The 22,223-nt window shown below is 36.1% G+C and overlaps 1 protein-coding gene across 8 annotated transcripts in view; it reads right to left on the reverse strand.

Annotated features, from left to right (window-relative positions):
- The window catches only part of LOC139970791 (ral GTPase-activating protein subunit alpha-1-like), an 83,963-nt gene that overhangs the window by 61,177 nt on the left and 563 nt on the right, over window positions 1-22,223 (reverse strand). For all 8 annotated transcript variants that reach the window (XM_071976791.1, XM_071976789.1, XM_071976794.1 and 5 more), the window contains exons 2-3: window positions 18,688-18,848; window positions 15,679-15,736 (exon numbers count right to left, since the gene is read on the reverse strand). In XM_071976791.1, the coding sequence (XP_071832892.1) occupies window positions 15,679-15,736; window positions 18,688-18,848 (219 nt within the window). The remainder of the gene's footprint in view (window positions 1-15,678; window positions 15,737-18,687; window positions 18,849-22,223) is intronic.

The following is a 22,223-nucleotide window of genomic DNA, read 5'->3' on the forward strand; positions in this document are numbered from 1 at the left end:
GTTGATACTGTACATCAAAAACTTGAGACAATTTTTCTGCATCACTGAGTGGAAGCAACATGGAATGTTTTATTGTATACAAAGACAGGTTTGAAAGATTTTAAGAATTTCTTCAATGCAACTGGCGATGACATATGTAGTGAGTAGTGACATCAGAACGGTAACTGAGGAGACATATCAATTTACAAAAAACAAAGAGGAATATAACGTTTCTACAAAAACGTCCATTTTTTATAAAAACCTCCAATTCAGAGAACATTAAATGAGCCATTATTCCAAACTGTTTCAATTATTTCATCTCAAAGAGAAATTATCAATATTAAAAATGCAACAATATAGTAAAAGGGAGATAAATGCATTCCATGAGCAACTCCATGGCGACAACAAAGATCACCAAGAAAAATCTTGAAGAAAAGCCACTTTGTTCAACTTGTTCAGGACCTACCACACAGTCACAGTGATGTTCCTAGCCTAGCCTGCTTTACAGTATAAAAGGATCGGGGCTGATTGCAAAATAACATCTATTTGGTGGATGATTTGATGTAAGAAAACCGTCCACTTTTGCACAATATATTGCTGAATAGACTAGAGACTCTCTCTGGTGAGAAGAGAACCATAGAACTTCATGAAATGGTCACCTACGGTACTTAATATGATGTGATGTCTCATAGAAGATACAAATAGTAATTTTGTTGTTGCATCTTCAAGCAATGGTGTTTACACCCAGTATATACTCTTAATTATCACAAGAAAATCAGGACTTGACTCCCAACTGCACATTAATTACCATTTTTATGCATGTCTAAAATAATAAACAAAACCAATGTGTTTCATACATTCTGTAACTGCTGTTTTGAATTTGTTTCTTTTTCTATCAAACAACTCTTAAACTTTTGTCAAACCCAGTTTCTATTCTTTAATGATACAGCCAAGGAACCAAAGATGACTTCTGACATTTCAATTTCTTTGTGACAGATTTCTTTCTAAAAGTTCTTCACATAGTCCTAGTTCAGCTGTGTATATCTGCAGCATTATTCTTGAGGTAAAGTAAAACCCAGACAAAAGGGAAGCTCCGCTTAAAAATAGCATTCGGGTCTCTTCCCGAATGGTACTAATTTGGAAGGAGGAGGATCCACTGGGCTGAGTTCTTGGATGTAGGATTTGAGTGCGGAGTGCAAACATCTTACTAGAAAGTAGATTTATAGGGAAATGAGAAAAGTGCAAACGTCGAGTGGAGACAGGTTAGAAAGGAGCAAAGTAAATGTACTACATTACACTTCAAGTCAAGATTTTTTTAAGCAAAGGCTTTCTTTTTGATCATCAAATTGAATGAGTTTAGTGAGGGATCTACATCATGATTTAAAGTAAGTTTCTCAATATTCAGCACAGTAAGTCATAGCAAATTCAAAGACTGGTCTTGCACGTGTACACTTTACTTCACAATTCACATCCTATGGCTGAATTGGTTTCTAAAACCGAGCACAAACATAATCAATACACTGAATGCTGAAGTAAAACACTAATAAAAATACAATACATTTGTTTTTGGAACGGCATCCTCCGACATCCACGGATTGAAATTCTAATTTCTGTTTTGGGAGAATGTCCCAACCGATAGGAGATGGAAGGAAATCTCTTTGTTTTGCAATTATGCATCGAGTCATTGTGTCGATCATCTATGGAAACGACTCATCTACAAGTTTCTCCGAAGGAGAAAAGTTTAGCCGAACAAAGTGCTGTTCTTTACTTATGATACCTCTTTGCCCTATTAAAGCTACATGGTAAACCTAACATAAAGTATACATGGGCTAAGGGCACAACAACTTCTCCATAGTACAGCTACATACAGGTAATGTATCCCTTTATTGTTGGGCAATTAGAGTAAGTTTACATGCATAATTTAAAAAATCTATACATTACAGATATCACTAGTTTACGTATATCATTCTGTATATCTGCCCTTCCATATACACTGTACACATTCACACATACAATGGCCATTCCTCTGGTTTTATTCATACCCTGAGAAAACTCGTACTAAAATGTAACGCTTAACAGTCAGTAGCAAGAAAACGTCTTACTCATGAATAATGTAATGCTATCAGATTGCGATACTATTTTCTCGCCTTTTGGCTCTTCTGAATTCCTAGTTACACCTCCTCCTCTTTGACACACTGGTAATTCATCTTCTGGTACATTATAACCAGAATCGCTAACACATGATGAAACCAAACTGAAGTCTGAGCCGACATTTCTGACTCAGCTTTCACTTCAGTGGTTGTTCCATCTCTGAAGGAATTTTGAATTATATCTGGATTTTCCTTCCACCATGGAATTTCTCAGAAAAACCAACAATTAAGATCAACTCGCCCTAAGCATCTTCACATCTCTTTGGTATTCTGTGAGAGGAGATATCTTTAACACTGTAGACAGTAAACCTCTAACATTTTCTCTGTTGCGTTGGAATTTTATACCTACAGTATATTATAAATTGACATGACGGCTATTAAAAATAATTTCAACTGCGTACAATTTCAACTGCAGGCTATGAAAAGTACAAAGTTAAGATTTATCTTAATGGACATCACACTCTCTCATCATTTGTCTCTAAATTCACAGCAATTTGGCATATCATAAGGTTTCATTACACCTCTTCTGTTACCGAAGGGATTCCTTAAAATTTGCCCTGCGGCAAGTCCAAAGTTCTTGCACTCACAATCCCACATTCCATGATCTGAACTCTTTGAAATCTAACAATCTCTCTGACAGACATTTCAAACAAACACAAGACAATTCAGAGTGCTTGATCCTCCCATCTTAAGAGCTGTGTGTTTGCAAAACCACAAATATTTCACACCACACATTTCATTAAAATTAACAGGAAGTTACCTAGAACAAATACGAATCACATCAATGTTTCCCCATGTAATGGTTGCATGCACCTTTGTATCAACTGAGCTCGACTCTACGACACGAAACATGACAAGACGTCAACCTGATCTCGAGTCACCTTGATCCACCGAGCTTTCACTCTTGTTATTTTGATTTCGAGCCCTAGATCTGATCTCCCAAAAGGAGGATTAAGATCTCAGAGTCAGATCCTGATTGCGGAGGTCCGGAGGATTAAGTGGGTGGAGTCTCTGATGGGTTGGGGGTGGAGTGCTACAATGTTAGCAGCTTTAATAGGGAAAGGAGGAGCAAAACACACATAAAAATATCAAATTCAAATTTCAAAAAATTCAAAATTCAAAAAATCAATGTAAATGTAAATTTTATAAAAAAATGAGGAAAACAAATTTCTTGAAAAAGATTAAGGGTCAATTTTCATCAATGTACAGTATTACCTAGATGTTTTCAAAACACACAGTACTACTGTAGGGGGTATGAAGGGAACACCATTGCAGTAGTATGGACATACTGTATACTTGTAAACAGAGACTCATAAAGGTACTCAGAGGTTACTGTACAACTTAGTCAATGCCATGAGATTCTCACAAAACAGACACTTTCTGGAGAAGTCTCAAAATAATTATTTGGTTGACATTCCACACTAACTGAGAGCATTAGCCATGTGGACAGTTAAAGAAACTGATGATTATGATACTAAGAAGTTAGAATATTATCTACAGGTTTTGTGCCTTTCTTTTGACAGCCACCAGAAAACAAGGCACTCAACTACTGTATAAAGGCTCTTCTTGATACTTTAGGAAGTAGAATGGGAGGGGACGGTGGGTACATGCCGTATGCAAGGAAGGGATACTTCCCTGGTAAGTGGGTAATCACCTGGTAGTGGCAAGGGGCTACTCACCTGTTAATGGTAAGGGGATACTCACCTAGAAGGGAGACATTCACCTAGTAGTGACAAGGGGATATTCAACTATTAATAGTAAGTGGATACTCACCTGTTAATGGTAAAGGGATAATCCCCTGGTAGTGATAAGGAGACATTCACCTAGTAGTGACAAGGGGATATTCAACTATGAATAGTAAGTGGATACTCACCTGTTAATAGTAAGGGGATAATCCCCTGGTGGTGGTAAAGGGATATTCACCTGTTAGTATATAGGGGATGTTATAAACCTGGGAGTGAGTGGTAACATACAAGAAGATATCCAGGTGGTTTAAAAGTATTGTATCTATCTGATAGCCACATTTAGTGTGGCAAACCTTCCTAAAGAAGGTACAATTGCTGTACATACTCTTGTCGAAGCATGGAGGTACTGTATCAGGGAATAATTTATTTGGAATTGTTAAGTCAAAAGATGTATATGTAGCAGTTTGTTGTACACATGAAGCAGCCATCGTACTTTATAGTAGACAAAGAGCCTTCAAAAAAGCTAAACAACGCTAAAACATATTCCCAGAGTATGTACTCCCCTCCAGGCCGTTACAGGACAAATCTTTAACTATATATGCAAATAAAGTTACAGTTTCCTTATTTGAAGATTAGGCACCCAATTTTCGACAAAGAGGGCTACTTGATTTACGATATCATTGTGCAAACACAAATTTCTTGGAACTTGGCACCTTTTTTGTTGGATATGACAGTTTTTCTACAAAGTTTATCTGCTGAATAGGAACCCAAGTATGGACACAGCAGTGACAGGCTACTGTAGTAATATAGATATAGGACTGGTTTATACAGTAGTTAATGTGAAAACTACACTTCTGCATGGCCTCTGACACTCTCGTTATGATTGAATTCTAATCAATGTAAAACTGAAATGTTTGTTGCTACAAAAATTTTTTTTACTGTTCATACAGGTTGCCTAAATGTTCAGTTTTTGAAATCTACTACATATTTAAAATGTGTGAGAACTGACAAATTACAAGATTGGGTTAACATGTATATATACTGCATGGTAATAATAATATATAGCTCAAAGATTTTCACAGTATCTTCACGAACATTATCAATTCTATTCATAACTGAAATTAAGTCGTAGAAATCAATATGCACCACACTTTGCAGCAGAATGCAGTACTATAGCACGTCATATTGAGCCATAGCCTTATAACAGTTTTGACTTTCTTCGAATAATTATAATGCAAATAACTTGCTGTCATTGCCAGAGTCAAACTGGAACCTCACAATGTTGTTGTTTTATTCAGTAAAGCTTAATCAGTTTAACATCTAACAACTTTATTAAGATTTGGCAAACTAAGTAGTTCTGTCAATTCTTGAAACACTAATTACATTCATGTCCAAACTCAAGGTAAACACATTAATAACAAAACATCCATGGTTACTGGAAATGGAAACATAACACCGCCTTCACCAAGGGCAGTTTTTGAAGTGTTGTAAACTTGAACCACAAGCTTGTAAGTATTCAATGTCATTAAAACAGCTGGTTGTGCTGGGTCTGTATAAATGTCTCCATTCTCCTAGCAGGTTCATACACTTACTGTGAACACACACACTCAATTGATACCTCATTGCATTAAAGGGAGAACAAAGCATTTATAAGACTTAAAAATATCTTGCAGAACAAGGAACAAAAGACACTTTGGTCTAACAGCAATCAGTTATATAGGCTATTCAACTACACATTCTCCAATAAAACGTTGAATTTTATTACTTATTATTTCCATATTAATCATTTGCGATGTCATACATCAAACTACAAATGAAAAATTAAAGCAGTGTAGTGCATGTTGTATGACAAATTATTGCATAATGCACTCCTAGAAAAGTGTATAATTTCATTCAAGTACCCAAATAGAATGTTTCATATTTAGTATTTTTATCAGTTTACTAAAGTATCTAGTCTAATCAAGTTCACTCAAGTATACCATGCAAACTGAAATTGCAATATTTTAAAATCTCAACAACACAACATGTTATGACGATGATAAGCGTGGGACCAATGTTAATCATTTCACAAGTCTGTGTGACATATTTGTTAAATCTCAGACTGACTGTAACAATCTTTAAAGCTAAACTTCTTACTGTTCAAAACAAACAGAAAAAAGGGATACAAGTTAAACTTGTTACTGTTCCAAACAAACACTGACTGAACAGTATTAATTTGCCTCAGAAACTTCCATTCTACACTTGCCTCTAGCCCTATTTAAGAATAAAGAGAATTATTGAGTAGCGATTGTCATGAACTGCTCATTTTTATCCGTCAGTACTCTCTGAGGCAAGAAAAAATAAAATGTAACAATCATGTGAAACATTCTACTTGTACTGTAGGTATTGGTTCAAATCAAGTAATTGTACTAGTAACTTGATTGAGTTGATAGTAATTGGTACCCGGGTGAAACTGATTTCACTACCTTCTTAAATGAAATATAGATTTATGTGCATGTTAAGGCAATTGACCTCTCACATGAAAAATTGTACTAGGTACTTCAATGAATAAAATTCAATTGCACTATATTTGATTGAAGTTGAATAGACTAGCTACTTGAGTACAAATCATTGTACTAGGTACTGTTCTCACATGAAACATTGTTCTAGGCACTTGAGTAAAATTGAATTTGAGTGAGTTTGATTAGATAGGTACTTGAGTGAAACTGAAAGTACTAACTTCTTCCATGAAATATTATATTAAGTACTTGATTGAAATTGATTATAGAGAATAGTTGAGTGAACTGGAATAGACTTGGTACTTGAATGAAAATGATACTGGACCCTAGGTGCTTTTAGTAAAATTGATTGCACCAGGTACAGTATATATGAGTACCAAAAATGGACAGCATTGACATTACAAATGATAATACTTACCTGTCTCTTTTCAATATACTGTATGCACTCCAATCAACCTACCCCTAAAAATGGTAACAATTATGCACTGTACAGTACGTACCTCATCACCCATTTCCCGTCTCAATCTATCAATCTGACATGTAACCACCACTTGTTATCTTAGGTAATGTCCCATTCATTACAGTGACATTCCTGATGACTGCAAGTCCTGTATCAAACATTCTTGCAGTACAGTAGCCAATTTAATTTACAATGCTTCATAGACATGTAAACATTCATAACGTTCTTACTTAATAGTGATAAACCAACTGATTTACTACAAGACTAAAAGTACATCTACCCTACTACATTGACTCTAACCATTTATGAAAGATGATACAATCACACAGTAGGCCTACTTTTAAATATATAGTTGATATTGTAATATCGGGCATCTCGGTCCCATCCTCACAACCTCTAGAGAGAATGGTTGGCTAAGCCCTTTTTAATATAGGCTTGCAAAATACCTTACATATCACTTGGTATGTAAGATTATTTAGAATAATGACAAGCCATACATGATGCAAAACAACCTGTAGCAATCAACACAAGGAGACAAGCCAATCTCTAAACCTGAAATTTATTCCATCTTTCCCACACCACACCATGTATCCCACCTCTATTTCTACAGTTTCCTAATTCAATATTTTTCATTAAAACAAAGTGGATGATCTTGAACATAAATTACTTCAAAAGTTACAAAATATAATCATATTATAATCAAATTGCAACTAAGCAGCAAAAGAATATTTAATGATTTCCCTTCCCCCCCCCCTATCCCAGTGAACAGGCCTTCCCCTGGCCACAATATCGGCCACTGATGATGCAGGTGAAAATTGGAGTCTCTAAGCAAAAAGTTGGAGTACCAAGATGGTGAATGTTCTTGTATTTCTATAATTATGCAAATCAAATTCATCCAAGAGCATCACATCTATACTTCATTATTACAAAGATGCCAATCCAAACAAAATAGTTAATTCTAATATCAAAATTATACAACCATGAAACCACATTCAGTGTGTGTACTGTATATTTAGGAGGACATGAAAGAATGTCATAAAAGTTGGAGCTAGATTATGAATTCAACACTTTATGGATATATCCAAGGGCGTAGGAACCGGGGGGGCCAGTGAAAAATATGGGGGGCGGAAGTATCATTCCGCCCCCCGCTCCGCAAGTCAGAAAACCCCTTTTTCATTTCCAAATGAGAAAAAAAATCTCATTTGGAGCACCAAATTGCATCTAAGGCCAGGTGAAAATGCAAAATTATTTACAAAATGGAGTGGGTGTTTAAGTGTGCTATATTGCACCAAATTGCATCTGAGGCCACCTGGAAATGAAAAAAACATTCAGGGGGACACCCCCTCCCCTTAGACCCCTCCCCCAGGCTGGCCATTAGTCTTCAGCCCCCCCACTCAAAAGTACTTTCCTACGCCACTGGATATATCACACAGGTAAACACATTTCATGTTCACTCTAGGCTTTTCATGTTCACTGTACATAGGCTATAAGGTACATGCTACTGTATACTAAGGTAATGAATTATTTTATATAGACTTTCTACTGTACAGTAACCACATCATATGGACGTCATTACAGTAGGAGCTGTACAGAAAGATATTGACGCATTCCATAAAAATTGTTAAATGTACTGTACATGAGTATACTGTATAAATGTACAAAGTTTACATAAAGGAGATCCATCATATTTCTTAAGGCAGATGTCTCCTTGAGATTGAAATAAAACCTGTAAAATGTCATCACAGTGAACTTGGACCAGCATTTCATTGTGAAGCTAAATGCTGTCATACATGATTGATCTTCCTGGAATTAAGAGCTAGAATTTAGAACATATTATATATAATACATAGTCTCTCTCGCCATTCGGACCCTGTTCAAAACAAAAACATGTGAAAGAGTTAATACAATAGATACTGCTACTCGGGGGAAATCATTATGTACTGTAACCTTCAAGAAAGATATTAATGTCCACAGGAGCTGTATGAGCAGCTTTACATCAGCATCATAAAAAGTCTAGAGATACAATCATAATTTTCTGGTTTAAACAGCAGATTTATGTGTTACTCAGTTACTTCTAGATGTAAGCCTGTATTATAGGGTTCAAGTTCAAAATCTAAGTTAAATGATCTCAGAATATATATGTGTGCAATATCTTTTAGTTTCTCTGAAACTGTTTGTCTTGCTAATGTATGTAGTACTACATGTATGTATAGGCCTGTATGTACTACAGTATGTACAGTAACAACTCACAAGGAAGGCAGATTAATGTGTCAAGGTGATGTGAGGCTATGACTGTACCTGCCGAGCTACAGTAAATGTACACAACCAACATCAGACGGTGCATAATATTAACAAGTTCGGATTCCTGAGCAGTGAAGAGATGCAAAAATGGACAAAGTCAGTAATTATGTAATAATAGTCCAAGCTCAACAAACAGGAGTAAACTGGATCCTTTGTGGAAGACAAGGTCTGTGCATAACAATCGAGAAAGACACTACGAGTGGTAGGAGACGGAGGGTGGTAGACAGGCCCATGGCCAGGTGCCAGGACCACCACCCCTCACCCCCCTCCCCCCCCCCGTTATGCATGAAAAACCTCACAAGATATGACATTTCTGATATATATATCAGGGCACACTAGGTCATATTTTCAACAGTCTTCCATCAGGTACTATCTGTAAACTAGCTCTGGTATGCAGTTTCCTTCACCCACCCCCTCCCCAACCCCCTCTTGTATCATTGCTAACTGCAGTATTTAGATCTGCAACTATTGACATGTACAGTATGATGTAGTAGTCAGGGATAGTTGAATGTGCTACCCTTTTAAACTGTGCAAAACCTTTTATCTTCACGACAATGCTATACCTCACCTCACTATTCTGTCTACAGGTACAACACTTTTTGAACATATATATTCACTGTACAGTGTACACTACAGGTACACTTTATTTACATACATGTGGTGTTCATGTCTTTTCATTTTAAATGTTCCCACATCTTACTACATGCATTTGGCCTCATTATTGCCCCATTTACACATGTCTAGTAACAGCATGTACAGTAGGCTACAAAGTTGCTCATCAGCCAGAAAAAAAGAAGCAACTGACATTAAAAAATCTCTTAATTCCATAACCTGCTGGAACGCGCCCGTAAATTTTGTCAGTTCATTTCAAAAAGGCAACGGTTCGCTAAAGCACGGATGAGAAGAAGAATGCTTCTTGTCTAGACATTTAAGAGCGTAATCCGTCAGCCGAAAGTCGTAAGGTCTCTGAAGGTTTGGCGAGTTCTCAATTCTTACAGCCCTGCAAGCTTGACATTTTGAAATTAATTTATGCACAAAAATATATTCTGCGTTATAACGACTTATTAATACCACACCCTGTAGTTAATTTCAACTTGCGCTGCAATGCTACACATTAACTGGAAATGCAACAGTACCTGGTTTTAATATGTCTGTTATTGCCTTTGTCACTTCTGGTTGGGATATACTGTAACATAAAAGTCCTTACAGGGATATCTGGAGGAACGGATATCAGGAAAAGACAGATTCTCTATTCTTACACAATTTAATCCCCTGGTACTCCATTGAATCCTTTTTGCTTGGTGACCCCAATTATGACCCCCCCCCCACCCCAGCAGCAGATGTTATGACCTGGGGAAGGGGTCAATGAGGTGGAGGAGGTATCCTCCCTTTTGTATATGATTTAGGGCGCTTAGTTGCAAAATGGTGGAACTTTTGAAGTCATTCATGTTGAAGAATTTCCCCTGAATACCAGCGCATTAGAATATTGTCTATCATTTTGTTCAAGTTGGTTTATACTATACATAGTCAGTCTGCTATTACATTGGCATCGTAACAAAACTGACCAAGCCTTACATGACTCTATTACACCATGAGTTGATACCAGTTATAACACAGAATTTCCGCAAACTATACAAAACGTTGGGGCTTTGGGCATCAAAATTTACGAATGATCAACATTTCACATGTTTTCACTCAGAACATGCACTTTCCTATCTACCCAACCTACAAAATCATTAACATTTCATAACCACTGCATCCAAACTTGCCCAGTGCCCACTTTGGATATCACCATTCATTCTTTCTTCCTTTCAGTTTTGAAGAATAACATTTACATTTCCAGGGATATTAAAGAATGCTGCTCAAGATGAAACTCTACTTTGGGTTCTCTTTTGGATCAAGAAATAAAAGCAACTTTCTTCAAAACTATTCTTCTTACAACAATCTCTCTTGAAAGCATTTGATCCTAAAATAAAAAGTTCAAAATGCTTCAAAGACGACAGGTAAAGAAATGCCTTAGTAAGTTAGTTCACTACTATCTGTCATATCAATTTTCACAAAGAAAAAAGTAATTAATAATAATAATATTAAACACTCAGCATATTACTGAAATGAAAATGCCCAGTCAGTAAAAATGCACAAGCTACTGTAGGTCATATGACAGTTGGTTGCCACACCCTACATATTTGGAAATAACTGTTACAAATTGACTACACTATAGTCACCATTTTAATCTTCACTATGTGGTGAATAGTGTAATAGCTTTAAGGTTAATGTTATACTCACAACAAACAAGAAGGAATTCTTCTCCCAACAGAACCAACTATATATAAAACTGTAGTCTGTGAGAAGGTCATGACCTTTCCAAAGTGGAAAGAAACTTTGAAATTCATTGTAATAGGAAAAGCTGACTTTCATACTGTATACAGGGGTAAGAGGGATAGAAATCATTGGATTTAACGAACATGAAACTCACATTAATTTTTTGTTTATGTTTTTGCTTTTAATAATATTTCAGACTTGAGAGTATTTCCCTCAGTAGACCCACTTTATTGTACGTGTATTTACTTTGTGTAATCTCCTGATTTTTGTATCTTTACTGGATACCTACACATGCTACGGTAGTATCAACAAAGTGAATTCCTCTGCAGGTTCACACACTCATAGTCATTAGTCACCGAGGAGAGTCAAGATCGGCTGATAATGTGTATCAGTGAGGATGAAAAGTACTCTAGCATGTGCAGTGAGTGCTTGAAGACATCAGTGATCAGTAGTTAGTGACTCACTGGAAATGTCTTTTTTATTTACATCACTGACTTTTACATCTATAGATAGGATTTTGACAAAATGCCCAAACCACTTTTACTTAAATTACCCAGTATATAACAGAGGTTTTGTGGAGACAGGTAAAAGCGGGATTTTTGAGACCACTTGAGATAATTCTTTGATATGCTCTTATGGAAGCAGAGTGTGATATGGGCCAGGTGTGATCAAGTCATTCCCCCCCCCCTCCTCTCTTCCCAACTCAAGAACATCAGCCACCTGGAACAGATAGCTATGGGCGATATTAAACATACTTCGGCTTCTGACAATGTGTGTATCTGGTGCTCCAGATTACTTCAGAAAGTTCAGATCTATCGCACAAAATATTCTGTGAGTTCCATAAATTGAAGTGAACCCAAGTAAGTCCACCACATGGAATGACTATTGAGAACTCACTAAAAGGAATCAACATACCACCTATGATATTCCCTAAAGCTAAACTTATTAAGTTAGCTTTTTTTATACTCTGTTGATGACCACCACTAACTTCTAAAGGCCTTTTGACCTTTACCAAATACATTAAGAACTGATACACACCATCTACCTACAACCAAAGATTTCTTAGATTTTGACCGATGCTGGCCTAAAATGAACTTTGACCTACACCAAAACAACTAGAAGGCTAGTACTCAATCGTTAAGAGGACACTGTACCAACCAAGCCATTGAGACTCATCAACGCTATAAACAGTAGTTGTAGCGTGGCTTGGGCTCAATGTTTCCATATCTTGGCCACTGGTGACCTCAAATGACCTGAGGCTCTAATCTCCCCCAAGAACTTACTAAGGGGCATCTACAGTACATACCAAGTTTGAAGTTCATGCAAACTTAGCATAGTGAGTTACAGTATCATGGTTATGAGGCAGGATATCACATAAATGCACACACCCATACCCATGCTATCACTACAGCATAGGTTCCTTTTGTCTTCAACAAGAAATCAAAATGGATGTGGTGACATTGAAAATAGGTAGAGAAACCTACTGCAGATTTAATTTCCTACTATGGAGTTTACTCCAAGAATCAACCTAATCTATCCAAAGTTATTGTGACCTGGCATTAATATAGATGGATGTATCTTGGGAACTACCTATAGAACACAACCAGGCTATAATACACTAGCAAAAGCTGTTACATATAACATTTGCTATCATAACAATAACTTCACAGAATATGCCTGCCAGCAGTTGTTGAAAATAAAGAGTGAAAGACAGATCTATTTTGGTTTAAAATCATGTTGTCAAATTACAAGGTTACTTCAGGTGCATGCAAAACAGACACAATTCTACTCAAAAATAGTCTGCATTAATCGAAATCTATGAGTTGCTATGAAGCGAAACTAGTTACTCAGACACGCAACGTGAGAGAGTGTGATCCGCGGGCATTAAACGATTGAAATAACACAACAAACACATCTCTCCCGTACATGCCACATGTGTGCAACTTATCACAGTTTCATACTTGTGTGTGTACCATTTCTGAATTTTGCTGACAGGACTTTCCCCCGTGTTAAAAAGACCTGAAAATTCTCCATCTCTATTCTTAGCAAACTTTCTGTTAGCCTTGAGTAGTGATCCATCTTAGAGTGCACCTAGCTATAATTTCACACATCTAACAAAGCCTTGTTTTATGACTTGGGACAAACAGTATTTTTTACCCAATCACACTTTAATACAGTAGTATAAAGAGTTCATTTCACCACGATTCTGACCTACATGACACTTCACTGCAAACAACCATTGCCAAGTGCCAACCTTATCTTCACTGTCTTTATACTGTACATAATATATATACATGCTGTTCCATTCACTAGGCAGCTAATGATAACATGTACAGGAGCTAGCTAACTCGGTACCTGTACTGTAAGTAACGTCAATGAGCAAGAAACAGAAATGTATTTATGAAAGATTCTAGCTAAAATTTTTAATTAATGAAAAAAATTGGAAAATCGGAGGGAATATTGTGACAGAGTGAAATTTGAATCGAATGTACCCATGACTTCATGTTCATCGACAGATGTTAAATTTAGGGCTAAAAGTAACAGTGGAAAACAACTTTTGTTAAATGAATGTAACTTAGGAACGTCCAACCACCCCTAAAAAAAAAATATTGAAAATAAAACAAAACACCTAATTACCATGTTTCTAGGATACATTCTAGCCAGTTACATTCTCCCGTCTGTTGGGAGGACGGTGGGGTGGCAGGGAGGGGAAAGGGGGGTGGCATGAGTGTGAGACAGCAAGGCTGTCAACTTACTCTACTCACTGAGAGCATTTTTCTTGAAAGTAAAAATAAAAGACGATCATTTTGTTTAAAATTCTATTACCAAGCTCCACTCGAGGACAAGCAAACATTGCATGCATGTGTCTACTGTACATACTAACAGATGTACCAGCAAGTGATATTATATCTATAGGCAATGTGACACCTCAAGATATCAGCTTGAAAGATATACAGTAAGATTACAATGCACCACAGTCAATGTGAAAGAGACAACAACCAAAAAAAATTCATAGTTTATTATCTAATACATACTAGAACATCGTTGTTGTACATGTACAGTATGTTTAATTTACAGTGATGTTTAAGATGTTGACTTGTAAGTAGGTGATTTTTTCTGATTACTTTATTTTGTGCAAATAGGAAATGACTTGTGACTTCACTTAACTCCGATTTCTCACCTGCATATTATCTGTCTCGAAATGCAATTTAACTCAGAAGGTTACCACAGCATTCAACGATAGGAATCAAACAGTGTAAGCAAAGCAGCTGTTTGACTTGAAATGCTATAGTAAAGTTCCCATCACAAAGTGAAGATAAAGTCAAAATATTTTTATCTTTCAAAATTTGCTTCTACATATATATGTTTTATGCTAAGTACTATGAAAAGTGTCTAGTGTCGACAAATTGTTGAGGTTTTGAATCAAATTCATCAATTATGTACATCCATTTGATGACGAACTTAAAAGGGTGTCTTAGTTTTGTTGATTGCTATCTTATTTTGAGAAATTCTCATTTGCTTGGGAAGAAAAAAAAAATCCAGCCAATATCAAAATGTTGCTTCAATAAAGATACCAGAATGCCAACTGACATAATGAGTCCTTACCAAAATTTAATATGAAGTAATTGAAGTTATTAATGTAACATTGGAGATTATATCAGCAAGTTTGACCATTGTTAACTTCAAATGAATCTGGTTAATAATAATAATAAATTACATTTATATAGCGCTTAATACAGCGTTTCCAAGTGCTTTACAAAGTAGGAAAGAGACAAAGGAAACCAAGGAAAAAAAGAAACTAGGAATCAAACAGAAATGTTTTAAGTTGTCTCTTGAAAATACAAAGGGAGGGAGAGTCCAAACGTGAAATGGGAGTTCGTTCCAAAGAGAAGGCGCAACAACAGAAAAGGCACGATCGCCATAACGAGTGCAGTATGTGGTTCTTGTATTTATCTGAACTTGCTAACAATATTTTTGTATACTGACTTCTGTCTTTGACCATCACAAAAAGCAGGATTCTTATACTTACCTGTATGAAGTTCATCCAAGCTTTTACCTTTGGAGTTCACTTGTACTAACAATATTTTAATAATTTAACCTTTGGAGACCTCAGATGGTCTTTGTATCAGATTTAACACTGGCTGCACTGTTTGAAGTTTGAAAATGTTCATATTCTGACTATTAATCTATATTCTTTACAATAATCTGGAGTTTTCAAATCATGTTTTTTTTTTTAAAGAACTGATAATGATTTAACTTCAAGAATCAAATAGTAAGCTTACCAATGCTGTTGAACTGCCATCTGACATGTATTAGATCTGGTAAGTAGACTATAATTCTCTGAAACACAAACAAACAAATCATTTTACTGTAAATTGATAATGAAAACAAACCAATACTATATAGCAAAGTAATTAGTGTACAATCACAATGCCATATATATCCTACTGTAGCACCAATAGTAAAACCACACCAGCAACACAAAAGTAAACAAGTAACTAAATAAAATTGAGAGAGAGAGGGGGGACAAAAACAAACAACACTTTAATTAGCTTACCATAGCAACAACCTGCTCTTGATATTCAAAGTAAGTTTACATAAATCACAGGCAGGTAAAATGAACTGATTTGCCAAGAACTACACTTCGTACAATTAAACTGCAGTTTAGGCAAGGCATTATTTAGGTATAATAGCACTGTGTAATATTAAGTGCACATTTTAATAATGTTTGTTAACTTGTGGCAAGAATTCTGACAAATTAATAGATTTAGCTGAAAAGCGCGGGTAATCAGAGATAATCCAAACCACTGAGGTCGATACTTCTCTATTTAATTAAGGCAAGTTCCTGGGTTGGATATATCGATAGAAATCCTACAGGAAAAATCAAATCAAGTCGGTATGTTATATACACGTATGAACAATTGTCTTTGACAAAATTTGATGTCTGCTTTACAATTTATCAGGAAATAGTTTATGCAATACCGCATTGCAAAATCTAGCTAAGCAAAATGGTCAAATTGCAACACAAATCCAAAGATGTGAAGCAGTTCTTTTACACAGGAGCTATAACATTTTCATAAGAGACTGAGCGTTCTAAACCACTCTAGAGACAAAATTAGAACACTAAATTATTCCCTGGAATATCCATAAAGTTCATGGAAAACTCATCAAGAATATGACTGAGAAATAGAAGCTATATATGTTGACTGGGGAAAAGGGGATGGGGGTGGGGTGGGGCAGATTCCAAGAGGGTAGAGACTTGGACCAATAATCCACATTAGCAATTCACCTGTAGTACTACAGTAGTACTTGGATGCCAATGACAGCTAACATTTTGGTGAAAATTATCAGCAGAAATTTGCAATGTCAAACTGAGAAAGTAATGTCAAAATTTCCAATAGTACCTGATGTTGTTCTTAATTTAACAAAATGGTAAAGAGGTAAGTCAGCTGTGACTTGTTGATGCTGTAGATGGCATAGTAAATGAATAAATTGTATTCACTACGCGATAGTCAAAAGTGGGTTTCAAATTACCACTCCCAATGACTATGACATTAACTAGTCTAGACAGGGATTGATGTAATTGACAAAAGGGGAAAAAAATGTAAAATTGCGACTCAAGAGTAATCATGAGTTGTGTAATCTAGCTTTCTCAACCAAATGTTAAAGTGCAGTTTAGGATCAATCAAATGACAATTAACCTTTGCAAGTTACGCAACTTAGACAGACATCGAAACCATGGACAAGTACTGAGGTACAGTACTGTAGCACATAACCAATAACATTTAAATGTTAACAGGAAATGGCATGTGAATTTAGGAAGAATATATACCATGCAGGGCAGGAGTTACCACTCGACTCAAAAACATAGAAAGGAAATGCAAAGGACACAACCATTGACCTGAAACTGATCAAAGGAAAGCTCTTTCTCATTTAAGACTTTATGTCCACATGGTTTGCATGGTATAGAGAGAGCTGTTTACAATAATTGTTCAACTTCTCGGTATATGTATCTATTCAGCTACGCTGTTGAGTATTGGAGCGCTCGATTGCCGAAAAATGGCAACTTCCTCCAATTACGATAATCTATGAACCCTCATAGGGATCGGATGGTAACGAGAAGGAAACCTTATCTGTTTTCACTGGCCATCATTTATGTATGATCAGTGAAGGGAGTGTGTCATTGAAGTACCTTGGAGGCAGTTGTTCAATGATAACCTTTGGACATGCTAATTTTACTTCTTCTCTATACTGTCATCAACTCAAAGAGAGATTCAATGGACATGTCAAATAACAACATAGCAGAAATAAGAACATTGAAAGGCAAATGAAGACCGTACATAGTTCCATTGCAGATCAAGAAAGAAAAAACTAGATGTACATGTTCTGGTTGTAATGTGGCACCTACTGTATAGGACAGAGATTCTAAATACTACATAGTATACCTAATGCTTCTTGGAAAGCCTATCCTGAATATTGTGCTAACAACTCAAGATATGGCTATTTGAGGGTACACCCACTTACTGACTTTACCAGATATAAGCCTTCCACTATTTCAGGACATGCAACACAAAGAGTGGTCAGTTTTGCCTATATGGCACATTCTTTTTTCTTCCCCCCCCCTACTTCAGGTACCAGAGTTGCCCACAAATATGATAGAAAGTCAAATAAATGGTCACAGATACCAACAAAAATGTTACTGCCACCCACAATGCATTGTACATGACTGAGACATTTAAATGTCTAACTGAAGCCAAGGAAATGCCTGGGAATAATTTGGACAGTCAGAATTTCCTGGAAAACACATCTAAAACACTGTTAGCAATTTTCAATATTTGGGAATTGCTGAGGACCTTTAAGATTGGCAGAATTTTAGCATAGCTGTCCACATACTCTTTCTAAGCCTTTCTAACCTGCAATCAAAATAATCTTCCTCAATGCAATTAAATGTTGCTCATCAACATGAGGAGTCTCAGGAAAATATGGCTTAATTTTGTCACAATGATGTTCTGTCCGACACTCTGCTGGTGATGATGGTAGATGCATTTGTCATCATTTAAAAACCAATTTAAAAGTCTTATCTTTGCAATAAAACTTGCTATGATGGTCTGATCTGCTTGCAGCAAAATTACCAGTCAAATTCTTAGCGTTTATCACAGCACTGCTGTCTTAATGGTTGCTCCAGCAAACCCCCAACCCTCGCCTCCACTTCCCCTCCCCCTCCAAAGGAAAGAAATTGAAATATTTTACAGGACGTCAAGTGTAACTTGTGACAAGCATGAGAGGCCTACCTCTAGAACGTAAAGTACATTCTCCAGGTCTTCTCTCTGGGCCTTTGTCACTTTCTGTCTCAGTCCAGTTTCAACCAGAGAAAAGTTTTCGTAAAACACAAAGAAGATCTGCGAAAAGTTGATCTCAAAGTACGACCTCAGTTGGATTGCTCGATAATTATCTGAAACAAATGTGAGAAATTCTTCAGAACAAGAATTGAAACTGATGTGAAGAGTGGGAAATCAGATTGACAGCTGTTGAAGGGAGATAGCTATTTTAGTCCTGATGAAAAAAAGGAATTAAACCAACAAAATAAAGTTGTTTTACTTCTAAGAATTCTAAATAGAGTGCATGGTGTTGAGACAGTGTGAAAATGCACTAAGAAACAAATGGATTTAAGCTGTGAATTTGTGCACTGAGGTTTTCATTATCAATCTGGGTAACTATGTAGATTGATAGTGTAAGAGGCATACTGTGTGATATAGACTTATTTTGCTTGTCTTCAGTTACTGATTTCTACATGGTATAAACTAAATCTCTTTTCATGGTGATAACATTGGAGTTAAGTAACTACAGGGAATATACAGTAGTGTTTATGTTAGTAAATTATCTCAAAATGAATCATATACTGAATGCATTAAAACCATGGATTCTCTCTAAGAGGCTTGAACTATTGGAAGGGTACACTCTGTTATCAGGGCAAAGTTTAAATGGTAGTTCAGAAGTCCGAGACGACCAAATTTCTGTTGGGACAACAGAAATCTACTGTGGAGCTTGTCCAGCATGAAAACTAGTTGATAACAACAATACAAATTGCATTGAAACTAAATAGATCCTACCCCTAAATAAGTAAAATGATAAATTGCTGTCACCCCCAAAGCTGGTGTTTGGTTACCCAACCTACATATCTCACCTAGTGTACATCCTATAGTGGCTTACTAATCACTTTCATTTTGCTGCAAAATGACATTTTCGGAAAATTGCGATTCAGGCAACCAAAACTTAAGGCTGTGTAGTCCATTGGTCAATCAACCAGAGAAAATCCATTAAAATTTGCCATGGTAATTCTGAAGAGTATTTTTCAGCCCTTGAAATATTGATAATGACCAGAACTTTGCACTATATCTGCTGCTCACATGAACTTTTGTACCACTTTCTTTACATCTCTGAATGGACTGAGCGTACATAGAAAACTCCCTAGTGTTTATAAGAACTGTAAATTTATGTATCCATTGTTCAAGACCTGTCAAATTCAGCCATGTTGTAACATGTATGATTTTATATTAAGAACCAACTATAAATTACCACTAGAAAATACCTAACTGTACATTAGTCCATTTATTGCATGGTGATTCTACACACTAATGGTTGCCATTTAAATTAGTGCATGATGATTTGTAAATATTACATACATTATACACTGAGTGTGTACACAGTATGATATGCCACTCTAAGGGGCAATGTGCACGAGCTATTGAAATTGGTAAATCTTTTAAGCGCCATTTAGGTTGAAGTACTATACATGCAATTCAATAGAAGAAAGCAAGAATGTAAGGCTATCATCTTTTCTTTTGAGAAAAAAAGAAAAGGAAAAAAACTTTTCAGTATTTTCATCAAATATGGAATATTTGTTGGTGTAAACTTAGGTCAATACACAAACACTGACTGAGCTGTAAAAGGCCTGCTCAATCTCTGTAATGCACCTAACATAATCTTGTACTTTTCAATGCTTCAATGTTATTTGCCTGAAATACAGAATATTTTCAACAAACGAGAAGATCACCATAAACTGCTCACTCCATTCCATCCAGCCCCAACTGCCACCCCTCTCCCCTGTTCCCCCATCCCCACTCCCATTTATAAAAACATATATATATTGACCAGTGTTTCAAGTAAGCAATAAGTACTGTGAGTTTAGTGCTTCTGTACTGATTGCTTGCTATCATGGGTTTTGAAATATGTTACTTTACATTCAGGTTACCATTCAGGTTGAAATGATCTAAAGTTTGCATAATCTTATGATCAGATGACCACAATACTGCATGATTTACTCATGAACAAACTGACTTGTACAAGGAACCATTTCCATTCTGTCATATGTAAGGTTATTAATTTTGGGGAATAGAAGTGGATCATTTAGATACATACATATACATGTGTCAATTAATGTGTCAATTAATGCTTCACAAAATTAATGTGTCACACAATGTGAGTCACAGATCTACAATAGTCCACATTTACAGATGGGATCACTACATTTCTGCTTGTGAAACCCACATACCAATTCATCAGGTGGTACAACTTAGATGAATGTACAAAAAAGATCATAATAAAAATTTAAAAACTTTCAACAAAACAATGTAGGCTACACAGTGAACACTTTTAGATGGACTCAGTACAGTCACAGACTGGACTACCAGCAAAAAACAATTAACTCCAGGGTTTGTGTTTAATCCGTCCTTCAAACGGGTCATTCTGCTACGGAAATGTTACTTGAGTGACAGAGAGAGAGAGACAGACATTATGTAATGTTACTTGGCATAGTGACGGGGACTATGTTTATCACGGTAGGCATAACTTGTACAGTATCAACAGAAAGGTCAATAAGACTGCCTGAACATGCATACAATTAATGTTTTGGATTGCTTTGTACACCAAGTCAGAATGTTTTCATTTAAATTTCTTTAGTCACTCGATTTCTGCAAATGGGCCAACATTTAGGCAAAAAAGGACCTTGTCATGAGTGTTTGATTATTTACTACACAAATAGTAACAGAAAAGATTTATTTCTATCACAGAGATTGAATGCATAATGAGGCCATACCAGTAATTTGATGCAAATGTGATGAATGACTTTAAACCAAATCAAGAATTTTCAGACAAACCCCATACATGTAGAAAGGGTAACAGGGTATCTGTATTCACAAGAAGCTAAAAGGATTCAACTTTTAACATTTTATCTAGTCAATACACTGAAGTACCGACGATGTTTTACTACTTTTATAAACAGTTCCACATTTCAGATATGACATTTTTACTGATCATGGATATGTACGGTATATGAAAATGGCATATATTCCGTATTACAGTAGTGCTGCACATTAATTAACTGTATGACTAGTGAAAACTGTTTGTGGTGTATGCCGACATCTTAAATTATACTTGCTACTTAAATCTCAAAGCAGACTTTCTCCAAGTGTTTGCTTGCCATATTAGCAAACTGTCCAGCTATAGGTGTTCACTGAGTAGCCTACATAATTCTATATGATGTATTAATGCCAAGTTGCATTTGCATGAGCCCGATTAATATCATGAATCAGAATTCACAATTTTGCACAGGTGATGATGCTAAATGTAAATGCCATGCTACAGGCAACTTAAGTCACACCCTATTAGTAAATTAAGTTGGGTGGTAGGAGGTTCTGAAACATCCAATGAAAATCCTCCATATGCAATTTTAATGCTCATATTTGCCTTATGCCATGGCCTAGGGTAGAGTAACCCAACATGGTGAGTTAACACAGTAACACTAACAGAGAAAATGTTTTGACTTCAT

The sequence above is a fragment of the Apostichopus japonicus genome, chromosome 8, assembly GCF_037975245.1.
Source record: "Apostichopus japonicus isolate 1M-3 chromosome 8, ASM3797524v1, whole genome shotgun sequence".
NCBI lineage: Eukaryota > Metazoa > Echinodermata > Holothuroidea > Aspidochirotida > Stichopodidae > Apostichopus > Apostichopus japonicus.